This window comes from Pan troglodytes, chromosome 9, assembly GCF_028858775.2.
Source record: "Pan troglodytes isolate AG18354 chromosome 9, NHGRI_mPanTro3-v2.0_pri, whole genome shotgun sequence".
Taxonomy (NCBI): domain Eukaryota; kingdom Metazoa; phylum Chordata; class Mammalia; order Primates; family Hominidae; genus Pan; species Pan troglodytes.
The window spans coordinates 130,730,597-130,743,386 of NC_072407.2; the positions used below are offsets into that span (position 1 = coordinate 130,730,597).

The 12,790-nt window shown below is 44.8% G+C and overlaps 1 protein-coding gene across 5 annotated transcripts in view; it reads left to right on the plus strand.

Annotated features, from left to right (window-relative positions):
- FLI1 (Fli-1 proto-oncogene, ETS transcription factor) overlaps positions 1–12,790 on the plus strand; it is a 119,695-nt gene that overhangs the window by 104,879 nt on the left and 2,026 nt on the right. For 3 of the 5 annotated variants that reach the window (XM_016922259.3, XM_016922257.4, XM_063784606.1), the window contains 3 exons: positions 7,779–7,844; positions 9,586–9,645; positions 11,560–11,607. In XM_016922259.3, the coding sequence (XP_016777748.1) occupies positions 7,779–7,844; positions 9,586–9,645; positions 11,560–11,607 (174 nt within the window). The remainder of the gene's footprint in view (positions 1–7,778; positions 7,845–9,585; positions 9,646–11,559; positions 11,608–12,790) is intronic. The other 2 variants (XM_016922258.3, XM_016922261.3) reach the window with 2 other exon arrangements.

Consider the following 12,790-nt stretch of genomic DNA (forward strand, 5'->3'; position numbering starts at 1 on the left):
TTACTACTTGTCTTGAATGTCAGCTCCACAGAGGAAGGACGTTTGTCTAGCGATTGTTGTATTCTCAGCATGTAAAGTGTCTGGCAAGAGAGTAGACATTCAGTAAAACATTGTTGAATGAATAAATGTGTGGTGGGACATAAGGCATCAATTAAATCCAATAAGTTGGTGATGGCGAGGGGCAAGAATGAATTTTTGAGAGAAACAAAGGTGCTTAAGATACAACCCCTCTTCCTAAAGATGATCACCTAGCGAGGGACACAAGCGTACAAAGAATTACACTCAAAGGCTAAGCAGGACACGGGCAGTAGACACAAGACAACTCACCAGTGAGCCTTGACCTGCAGAACTTTGAAAGCAAGGGACACAGAAGCTGAATGTTACGCAGACCCAAGAGTGTATCCCCTATGGCCAAGGAGAAGAAGGGCAACCTCGCTGTGAACATTGCAACCTATGAGGGTCGGAGCAGGGCAGAGGGGGTTGCGTATAAACTGCCTCTCATTTATCCTCAAGCCTGATTACCTAAGTGAACTGTTATGTTTTCTTCTTTCGACCTGGAATCCTCTTAAACCAGAGGCAGATTTGACCTAAGAAGTATGCAATTTAGTTGTGTCTACATGGCCCAATATGGAAGGAAGTTTTGGCAAACACCCAGTTAATCTAGTCAGTATGAATTGCTTTTCCACATGAGGCTGGCTCAAAAATCCCACTTTGAGGCCTTATCAAAATAAATAGGTCATTTAGACATCTGTGTCACTTAGACACAGAGCCTGTGGGAGAAATGAAATAGAAGAAGGGCCCAGGTTCAGCAGGGAGCCTCACGTGGCCATGGCAAGGCTGTGCCCAGAGAATGTGCCACTTCACTCTCCACGCTTTTCATATTTAAAAGTCAGCTATTTCTTCCAAGCCTTTTTCTCGTAGGTCTTTTTTTCCCTTTGCCCATCTAATATCTTCAACAGTACCTCCATTATGCTCCACACAGCAGGGTCGGCTCCGAGGCAGAGGGGCTGTTGGATTCCAGGACAAGATCCTTGAGCAAAGGAAACCTGATCCAGGATGTTTTTTCCCTGTGAGTTCCGAGTTTGGGGAAAGCGTTCCCTGGATATTTTCCTCCTTCCAAGGTCTCAGTGGATGCCAAGCTCCTCTGTTGCTCTTTGGGATGTAAGACGCCGCTGAAGTGAAGGTTTAATAGCCTCTCTAGAATGGTGGGATGTAGTGAGGACTTGGTCCTGAGCTTCAAGGCCAGGTGGCCAGTGACTCTGGCACCTGACAGTGGGGGAGGAAGGAGGATGCTGGGTAATGCCTGGGCCTAACAGCCAGGCAGACCACCCGTAGCCATCAGCCCTCTCTGTCTTCTGGGGTGGGGTTTCTCAAACCAGGGTCCAGGAAAATAATCCACCTCTTCTTTTAAAAGAAAGCCACGATTTATTTTATTATATTATTATTATTATTATTTTGCTTTGGAGACAGGATCTCACTTTGTCACCCAGGCTGGAGTACAATAGTGTAATAATAGCTCACTGCAGCCTTGAACTCCTGGCCTCAAGTGTTCCTCCCACCTTGGCCTCCCAAAGTGCTGGGATTACAGCCCTGAGCCACCACACCCAGCCTGAGAGCCAAGCTTTATTTAAATTTGGGAATCACTGTTCCAGGAGCACAGGAATAAAACTGTCCTTCATCCTTTATAGCCCTCAGGCTTCTCTTCCTTTTCAAGGCCTTCCTCAATGGGCTTGGTAACCTCATCTCACCAAGATAAGCATGGTAGAGGGGCAAGCAGGATGGAATAGACTCCATGTATATGGTGTGTATTTTTAAAATCACCATTTATCACATGCTTATTTAATCCTCATAGCAACCATAGAAAGCACCTGTTATTAATGCTTTTCAGAGAAGCAGAACTGGAGGTTCAAAGCAGCTGAGCAACATGACCAAGGTCACTCCACAAGGCCAATGGCAGAGCTGGGATTTGAATCCCAGGTTAACTGATTCGAAGTCCCATCTCCTAACTGCCAAAATAATCCCCAGGCCCACCAGAGAGAAAGGATACCTTCGTGATGACATCCTAAGCCCTGCATCTACTTTGCCTCAGGGTGGGGCTGAGGGCGCGGACTCAAGCAAAGACTGCAGCAGATGAGAAGCTGGTCCTGAGCTGTGGGTTGGGAAGGTTCGGGCAGTGCAGCAGTTCTCACAGGTGGAGAGCAGGATGAAGGAACGCTTAGAGGAGAGCAGCTTCTGCAGGTTGGTGGCTGGGAGAGGCTGCTCCTCCCCAAAGACTGGACCTAGTAGAAGCACAGGACCTCCGATGGAGATGGGGTTTTAGAGGATCACCTAGTCCAGCCCTCAACCAGTACATGTCATAACCTGTCGGACAGCCCAACAACAAAGACCACCGCTCACCTGCAGTTTCTTCCCTGTCGGAGTCTGGGAGTGAATCTTCCTCCTCGTGGGCTTGGCTCTCTTGGGAAGTTGAGGGCTTTGGGTCTCAGGTCTACCATTGATTTGAGCATTTCTCCTGTGCATCCTCACTCTTTCAAGAAAGGAGGTCTGGATCTGGCTACCAAATCCCCCTGCTCTGCTGGGAGCATGAGCAGCCTTGCCCGTTGCTCAGCTGAAAGGTCTGCATTCAGAAGCCAGGCTTTCCAAGGATAAACAGGGTTAGGTGCTGCCAGCCTTCTTAGCAGCAACCAGAAATTCAATGAAAAGTTTTAGGGAAAATTCATCTTTTTCCACCCAGTCATTGAGAGCAAGGTTTTATGACACAGAGGATGAAGAGAGAGGCTTTTGTGGGCTGATGTCGCTGTGTTGCTGGCCTCCGGTCAGATCACAAGGTGGAGCGCTGCATGCCGGCAGGGACGTTTGGGCTTTCAGACAGCAGAGGCATCAGAGCAGAAGCAAATATCTTCCCAAAGATGTTTGGCCATATTTCTAGGACCAGGTTAAAAGCTTCACACAGAAGCTAAGTTAACATTGGTATGTCTATGAGAGGGTCATGTCCAGAAACAGCTTTCGCCTTCCAACAGAGACTTTGCAGAAAAAAATCTCCATGCTCATATTTCTCTACCTCAGGAGGCTCTCCTGGAATCTAAGAGGCCATTTAGTGTCAAATTCAGCCCCACTAAGCATCACATAATGGTGATACTGTTAAGGACATCATATATGTGAGGCTGAATTATCCACAATGGCTGGCAATGTCTTCATTCTCCAGACTGAGGCTCCGGCCTCTTTGCTTTGGCAAGAGTTGATCTCAGGACTGCCTGAAACCAGAAACTCCAGGCAAAGCTCTTTGGGTCACTCTTCTGAAAAGGAATCACAATAATAAGATCTGTTATCTTGGTACTCTGTAAAGCCGAGATGTCAGCCTTCACGACAGTGAAAAGTTAGTTTGTCAGAACCAGGGTGTGATTGTCTGCTGATTAAGCCATCTGCCGCCACAGAAACAGACCGAGATCATCAACTGGTACACTGGTGCCGACGGCCACATTTTTACACACTGGGCCTTTGGCTGCCACCTCAAGTTTGTCTTTCCAGTAGTCAGTTCTCAGGAGGCAGACTCCAGGCACCACATTCGAGAGGGCCTCCATGCACGCTCAGGCTTCTTCTCATAGCAGTCACACCCTGCCTGAGCCCCACTCCATGCGCTGACGGAGAGTCGGGGCAGGAGCTCTCACACAGCCAGGTGTTGGGCTCTGCAAGGGGGTTTGTGTGGGGATGGGAGCCACTGGGTCAGCTCCCTGGTTCAGGCTTCTGCATTCAGGTTATAGACATATCTCTGTGTGTGTGTTGGGGACTAGAGATGACCACACTGCTAAATTCTTCTTGAGTGACTTTTAGTAGGAAAAAAATATGAACCCTCACTTCAACAATGACATTGTTAAAAACACATAAAATGCACACCACTTCACCGAGCAGCATTCAGGCCTTGTTTCCCTGTGGGAACAAGCTTTTAGCCTATGCCTCATACATAAATAGGTGGATTGTGGTCCACTCAGAGGGGACACAGGAGTGATGTAGTCTGTACCCCTCAACACCCCAGATGGAAATCTTATGCCCAGAGGCTTAATTTCGTGAAGAAGTCAGGGTAGGAGCACTGGGTTCTCTTCAGCTAGTGATATCATGAACAATAAGAAGAATTGTGTGTATGTAGCAAGTAGGAGAAAATATTGGCCAAGTTTATTCATTCAACAAATACTTAGAGTTTACTAACTCTGTGTGGGGCCCTGTTCTAAGTGCTTGAATATATCAGAGAACACAACAGAGATCCCTACTCTTATGGACCTGATGTTCAGGAGGGAGGGGGATATGAACCATAAACGACAAATACAAATTAATTACTGATTAAATTATGTGATAAGTGAAAATGGAAGAGCAGAGGAAGGAGGATGAGGGAGTTGCGGGGAGGAGGGAATTAATGTGGATTTGGAAGGCTGCCCAACATGTTTCTGGGTCTGAATATTTTTGGTCTGTGACACAAATCGTATTCTTGATTGCTAACATCCACTGAGGCCACCTCTGTGCTGGGCACTATGCTGGGTGTTCACTTGGATATCTCATTTACTCTGCGAGGCTGGCCTGGTTCTTCATACCCCTAGGGCAGAATGCAAGACTTTAGTTCTTGGCCTTCTGCATCTTCATGCTTTTTCTTTGGAGCAGAAATTGCTCTGAAAATGCTGGGTTTAACTTAAATCTTACATTGACCAGACGTCTCCTCGAGCCCCAGAGCCTACGGAGTGCTTTTGTTAAACCCCAGAGCCAATGGGCTCAGGCTGTCCTTTGTGCAGCCAGGTACCAGTGGGAAGATTTTCCATGCAAATACTTGGGAATGAAAAAGAAATGAGAGGGAGGCCTGTGGTCTTTGCTACTCTGACTCCATAGGCTGCTGGGATGGATGTTGGATGAAGACACCAGCTTAGGGCATGGCCTGTTGCTATTTATGACTCTATTACTTCACAGTGAGAGCACAGTTCAGGCTGACTGCTGGGTGGCCTCTGTGTTTCTGTCACTTCCTTTTTCACCTATGTGAGGACTGTAGCATTGATTGGGACATCCAAAGTCCTGTTAGCCAAGCTTCTGCCATCAGATGGGCCTGTGGGCATATTGCCCCATAAAACTCTGCCTCCTTCCTAAGGCCCTGGGGCACCACAGAAAGATGGGCCTGCCAAGCCACTGCTCTGATAAGGCATGCCTTTAACCAGGCTCCATCACTCAGAGCTACAGGAAAATCCCATGGTCATCCGCCCTCTGTTGGTGACAGGGAATTCCATCATGCATTCAGATTTTTGCATGCCTGCTCTGTCCCTGGAACTAGAATAAGAGAATAGAGAGAAAAGCCAATAAGAAGTCAACGATAACTATAGCCATGGCCATAATTTGGGCTCCAAAAGAAATAATTCTGAGTGGTTACCAGATAGCTTTCAGAGAGGGTTGAAGCCTTCAGTAGACTAATGATTGAGCAGAAAAAAATGTTTAGAAAACTTGAGACAGATTTTATCCATGCAGTAAGTCAGAAGTCAAGTCAGAAGTTCAGGTGACATGTACGATTCCTGGAATTTAGTGATTTTTTGTTTGAATGTGTTACTTCTCTTCTACTTTCTGTTCTGCTCCCACTAGAATTATCTCCTTCCCCCAGGCCCTCAGATCCACCCCACATACCACCGCAAGCTCATTCTTCACCACACCCTGTTTTCTAGCATGGCTGCATGTGCAAAACCTCCATTAGTTCCCACCTGCAACACCAAGGTCCCAGAGTTTGCTGAGCTGCCATCAGCAAGACCTTGAACATGCCTCGGCCCTCTCTCCTCTCCCTCCACATGGCTCTACTTCAGTGGTACAGCTCCTCCCATGGCTGTCTCTAGACCTCACCTTGACATCTCACCACCCACCTCTGCCTTGTTCCTACCTGATGCACTCTCCCCTATCCAAAGAGTCACCCGGCCCTAGTTCCACTCACCTCTCTGTCAACCTCCAGGAACCCTTTATGTGTCCTCCACGCCTTAGGCACATGACCCGTGTTTCCTCACAATCACAGTTACCCTCTCATACTCACATGCAAGGACGAGGAACTTGTTTCCTATTACTTCACACCCACTCCCTGGCCATGCACACAATACAGTGCAGAAGTTGGTCCCAAATCTATTACCAGAGGCCTAAGCAGCAGCCTCCTCCTGCTCAACGAAAAATGTTCTGCCGCTGCCAACATTGCACTTCCTCTGCAAGACATCTCAGAAAATGCCCATCAGAGCCTTCCACCTCATTCCAAGCTTGCAAGCAAGCTGGTCTTTCATTTGTCTTGTTTGTTTTTAAGCAAGAAGAATCCCTTTAGAGGAGGAATTAGGAAAGAAAAAAAAGTCAAACAGAAGCAGAAGGAGTGGAGGTTTGTCTCTCTCTTTTGTCCCCTGCCTTGCCCTTCCTCCCTATCCCATCCCCCTCACTTTCTGTGTTGCTTTTCATGCCAGTTGCTAAAGACTGTAATTTTAAAACTGAACTGGCTTTTCCAGAGCCTTGAGGAATGTGCATCTGCACGTGGATTTTTCCACAAAAAAAGTGTCCTGTCTTTTGGATCTTCTTAGCCAGAAACAATGAGGCCAGGCAATCAGAGTCCATCCGTCTTCCCAACTCTTATTCTAATTTGTTTGAGAGGCTCAGAAGGGGCTGAAGGGCATGGTTGTGTTTCACCCCGTCAGACTCTGTTGTTTGATGAGGTTTGTGCTCCATTTGTTCGGATGGTTTTTATGGTTTCTTTGTTGTTCATGGAATAACTTTGAAGGTCATAATTCTGTATCCTCAAGCTCCTCTGCTATTCCTGCTCAATGTCTCAAAGGGACTCATACCAAGAGAAAGGGAAGGAAGAAGTTTCCAGCTAGTTAGTTAAGCAATTTCTCAACACGTTTATGGAAGCATGTGGAATCTTTCAAGAAAGGGGTTACGATCACAAAAGTTCAGATTTGAGGAGTATTCTCCAAGACAATTGAGAAGCAAGCCCTTAGTCATGCCCAGGTGGGGAGCAGGTCTCCAACCTCTCATTTCCTGATCCAGCCCCTTTCCCAGCCACATTTCTGGCCTCTTCCCTTTCTCTGTGGTCATCAGCCCAGCCCTCTCCACTGTCAATAGAAAAGCCCGAGAGCCCTCAGAGAGCCTGGAATGTGCTCCCACCGCTGTGATGTCATCCCACATCATCCATGTGCTGAAATCGGGGACTGGAGTCAGCCCCCAGGAATGTCATGGCCATGGGCTTTGAGACACCCTTCTTATGGGCCTTTCACCCAATCCAGACCTTGCCTGCTCTTCAGAGCTGCTTGAAGGATTTTGCTACAGAACTATGGACATTTAAAAAATGTCTAACCTTGTGTCAGTTTATATTTGTAGAAAGCTTCATAAGGTGCTTTTCCATATGTTATCTCATTTGATCATTTCCACAACCCCACAAGGTAGATAAAACATAAATTTTTATTTCCATATTAAAATTGAAGCCCAGAGGAGACTTTTGATTCATCCCAGGTTTCACAACAAATAGTGTCAGGAAGAGAACTTGAACCAATCCTCTGACTTCACATTCAGGTTCTTCCCATTACTTTGGCTCCCAGATAAGACTACAATCTTCTCAAAGTCAGAGTGTTAATGTTCCAACCCCAGGGGGTGAGTACACTTCCAGAATTTAGGGATGCTTTAAAAGCCATTGCTGAATTGAATTTTATTTCTCCTGATCACTACAGATAATGCTCATGCAACTTTTCTGAGAAGCAGGCGATGCTAATGTACCCCTATTTGTTATTGTTCATTAGACCCTTCTTATGACTCAGTCAGAAGAGGAGCATGGGGCAATAACATGAATTCTGGCCTCAACAAAAGTAAGTAAATGTTTTATAGTTCTTTGGAGGAAAGCATGTTTCTGAGGACAGGGTTGGAGAACAGGAACATGAGATACAGGAGAGCAGCAAGCATTTGTTTCCCTGCTTTTTGAGTAGACATCAAAATTATTTGCCAATTTAGGGCCTTTCCATGATACCAGTCCTTGAAAGATGATATGGGATTTTCGTTTAGATTTTTGAGTTTTGTTTTATTGCGCTCGGTTTTAGAACATGGGAAATTTGAAGGTTTTCTTGAGACAAGGTTCTGTACCAATGAATGGTCACTGTCACTGGGTTTTGCTTCTGTTATTTAAATCAAGATAATGACTCTCTATAACTTTGCTCCCGTAACTGTTGAGGCTAAGTCGTACCAATTTCCCCATTCCCCTTGATACTGGGTAGATTTCCTCATATCATCATCTCACCACTTGGTGGAGAAATTGATGTCTCAGAACCCTGCCATCTCCTCAACAGGTTATCTTCTGTCCCTGATGAGGAGATGCCGGGGGGTCTGGGACATCAGGTTCTCCACCAAGTGGTGAGATGATGACATGTCGAAGTCTACCCAATATCCCCCAGTAAGAGAATAAGGGGCAAGAATGACTCATGAACTCCTGTACCAGAAATCAAACTTGCCATGCCTAGGAAGCAAAATATGAAGCACATGAACAGGTGGTAAAGGGAATTCTTTCAAGAAAGAGGTTGGGGTTACAAATTAATGCCCAAACAATAACCAAGACCCCTTCCAGTATTAATTATTTACTTACTCTGCACATGACATTTGGCAATATAAGATTCACAAAGATGAATCAGACATGCACTAGTCCCATAAGCAGGAGTGAGAAATCAAGCACACACAGAACTCCTTTCATCTGGTTGGTATCAAGGAAGGCTTTGTGGACCTGGTAGCACTTGAGTTAGCTCTGGAAGGAGAGGCAGGATTTGGACCTGTGGCGATATGGGCTGGGGAAGACATGAGCTTGGCATGTCTGACAGCCAGTGAGGACCTCAGGTTCCTGGAGCTTAGGATGTGTGATGCAGAAGAAGTCTGGAAAGGTAAGAAACAGAATTGTAAATGATGCTATGAAGATATGCCTTAGTTTTTTAGGCAATGAAGAGTCACTAAGGTTTTGAACACTGGCGTGTATGGTGGGTTGTGGGGAGACAGAAGAGTAATGAGGACACCAGTCAGACTAAGCCAGAAACCATGCAAGAAGCAATACAGATGTGTGATGCAGAAGTGATCGTGGGAATGGAAGGGGTGTGTGAGAGATACCAAGGAGGAAACTCACAAGACAGGGACACCAGGAAGCAGTTGATCTTTGCTCAGATGTCACTTTCTCAGTAAGGACTTCTCTAACTTTCCGATTTGAAAATGAAATCCACAGCCTCAGTACCATCAGTGATGCTATACTGTTAGTTTACTTTTTAAAAATTTGAAAATGAAAAGGTGACATTTAAGCAAAGACAAAATTTTAAGAATTTAAAAATGTGTTTATTATTGTCTCTCCCATTGGAATGCAAGTTCTACCAGGAACTGCTTGTTCATTCCTGAATCTCCAGCCTGGAGAATGGGGCCAGCACATAGTAGATTCTAGGTAAATGTTTCTAAAATAAGATGAATAAATGAGTCAGTGGAGAGTGGGCGAAGGAATGAGTGAGAAAGCACATCTGTCAAGACGTCTTGCTCCCCTCAGGGAGCTGGGTCCTACTCACTGCATTTCTTTCCCTCTTGCCACAGGTCCTCCCCTTGGAGGGGCACAAACGATCAGTAAGAATACAGAGCAACGGCCCCAGCCAGGTACCTGCCCGGGATATGTAATCTCTCCTTTGCTTCCTGCACAGTTGTTGATTTCACATGGTCAACTGATGGAGGGTTTAAACAATATACCACATATGTTTTCTCTTATTTCTCTCAAAGAGGGTCTATCTTTGACCCTAATAGTCCTGTGAATGAAGTAACAGGTACTGAAATCAAGTAGAGACTTGTTAAATATCAAAGGTGAAAGAACTTGAAGATGAACTATTCCAATGCTTTATTTTGTTCAATAAAGAAACTGAGGCCCGGGGAGGTGAAGTGACTTGCTAAAAACCATACAGCTGGTTAATGAAAGAAATAGGGCTATAATCCCAGATCCCCCAAATTCCTGTCCAAGCCTTTTATGCTTCACCAAACCTTACTTTCAGAAATATCCCCATCCTGTGATGGGTTGGCTTAACAATTAAGGCAGAGGAACTTTGAAAGCCATGGACCTGGAGACTCCGTATTGGAGAGGAACTTGGAGATTTCTGGGTCTATCCTACCCTCACCTCTACCTTACTTGTGCTTGTAGTAAAACAGGGCATTGACTTTCTAGCTGGGCTCAGTTCCACTATCTGACCCAAAGTCTGCCTCCTGGAATTTCCACTCAAGCTTTTCCTTCTGGAGAAGCCTTCGTCCTGCTTCCTCCGAAATCCTTTGCATATCTGAAGACAGCTGCTGTGCCCAAGCCCCAGCTCCTCTCTCTATCTTCTTATGTGATGCAGCTGAGATGAAGTTCTGAACAAGTCATTTGCTTTGGGGTAGGCAAACATTGTTCCCCATCTCCACAGAAGGCAGAGCAAGAGAAAATCAACTGACATTTCACCTGGAAGGTTAAGAAAAAATTTGCTGACTGTGGATCATAAGTCAGATGTAGAGAGTTTTAAAGACTGTCCAATAACAACAAAATTATGCATTAGTCATCACCTGCCAAAAATAGTTATCATATTAATGGTGTGGATGAGAAAAGATGGTCTCAATGGGCTTAAGGACTTTTGAAGGTAATTTATGGTTCTAAGTAGAAACCCAAAAATCATATTGATATTTTTAAAATTGCAATTATAGTTGAAAAATAGCAAAATTGTACGAAATACATGACAATTTTGCCAAGTCGAGACCCAGCTCTCTACCATGATTTCCTCAACTAACAAAAAAGGAGATAAACCTCTCACCTAAACCAATATTGCAAAGACTTTTTCATGGCTGAATAAACACATACGTTTTGAGGAAAGTGAGATTTTAAGAATAGTCGTTTTATAGCTAAAATGTACACTCTGGTTTGTGCTGACATTTCTGGCTTGTGTGACATTTCAAATCACAGAGTGTTATACTAGAAGAAAACTGAGGAATCCAGTAGCCCAACCCACTCATTTGTCAGATGAGAAAACTGATTCCCAGAAATTGTCCAACAAGTTATTTGTTTATCACATAGCTGCTGCTAAAACCCAAGCTGCTTGGTTTCTAGGCATGTGTTTTTCATGCTACATTAAAAAAAAAACAGATTAATAATGTTGTTAGTATTAGGTAGAGTTATTAAAGACTGGTAACCATGAGACCTGCTTTAAGCCCATGGAGTCAGCTGTCCGTTGTATCATTGAATATTATCCAGTTCCTTTCCAAATGTTTTCTTTGTTTTGCTTTGGGTAATGACAACATAATCTGCACATTTTAGATGCCAAAATAAGAAAAAGTAATCCTGCTCCTATTGTTTGTTCTTTCTGTAATTGTTGAGATGAAGACCACAAATGTCATCAAGATCTTTGAGATCTGCAAATAAAAGCAGTAAAGTTTTCTGAAATCAGTCTTTCCTGTGATCTTGAAATAAAAGTATAAACCCTTATGGTTTTCTTATGGTTGGTACGGTTGTCATATTTTTAAAAACACTGAAGCAAATTTCCTTTTTTATTTCCTTAGATCCGTATCAGATCCTGGGCCCGACCAGCAGTCGCCTAGCCAACCCTGGTGAGTTTACCTTGGCCTGAAAGCCTTTTTTGCCAGAATGTTTCGTAGCTTTGTGAAATCACAGAGACTTCTGTCCTAAGTCCAGACACCTGAGTGGGAGTAACATGCACCTCTTTCCTTGAAATGTTCAATGTCTGTTTCTGGAGCATGTGAACAACAGGTCAGGGCTTGTTATGAGGTGTCAAGGTTGGTTAGCTGAGGATACTTCTAGGAATAAACACATCAGCACTGCACATGTGCACTTAGGTGTAGATAAGTAATAAGTGGCACAGGTAGGTAGGTGTTTCAATCAGAGAAAATGGGCAAGAAAGAAAAGAAGACAACTCCACTCAGCTCTCAGTTGTCTCCCGCATGCCAGGCACAAGTTCATAAATATTCCAAAGTGTTTTATTTGTGATTTTAGAAAGTGTTGCCAAGTTATCTGGCCTTATAAAAGAGATGTGTCCCGGAAAAGTTGCAGATATAGTCAATTTGACCTTGTACTTTAAAGATTTAGTATCAAAAATAACTCTCAAGAGGGTCCTTCTAAACCAAGTCCATCGAGATTGGGAGCTAGCAGGCCCTTGCTGTAGTGTGGCCCACTCACCTTCCCATCCCAGGGACTCTGCCTACCCATTCCTTAGTGCCTGGTCATTACTGCCAGAGGAGAAAGCAGCCACCCAGCATATTCTGGGTATTTTTCTCTCTGCACAAGTTCTCTGTAGAACTTAGAGCTGCAAGCCAAGCTCTAGGACCTGCCAAGGGCCAATCCAGGTCCTGTCCATCCAAAAGCTAAAGCTCATGGTGCAGCTTCTCCCAATGACTCCCACAGTCATGCCTTGCCCCTGACTTTTTATTGCTGACAGGGAATTCCCTGGGGGACACGACCACTAATTAGAGATCAGTCAGTGATTCAGGCCTTTCTAGATGAAGAGATTCAAAAGCTTTGCCAAAGGGATTGAGGGGGGATATGGCTCGTCCAAGATCACATAGCTAGTTCTGGGCAGAGTTTGCACTTCACTTCCCACATTCCATTTACCAGGCCTTGGGGCAAAGCATCTTAGGATCTAACCTCACTTATTATACCCATCTCCAAGGCAAGCAGAAAGGCAAATCAACAATGACATAAGAAGGGCTTGTCAAGTCGATCCCAATGTCGAAGGAAACAAAAGGTTTCTTTAAAAGGATGAGAAGCTCCCTGCAT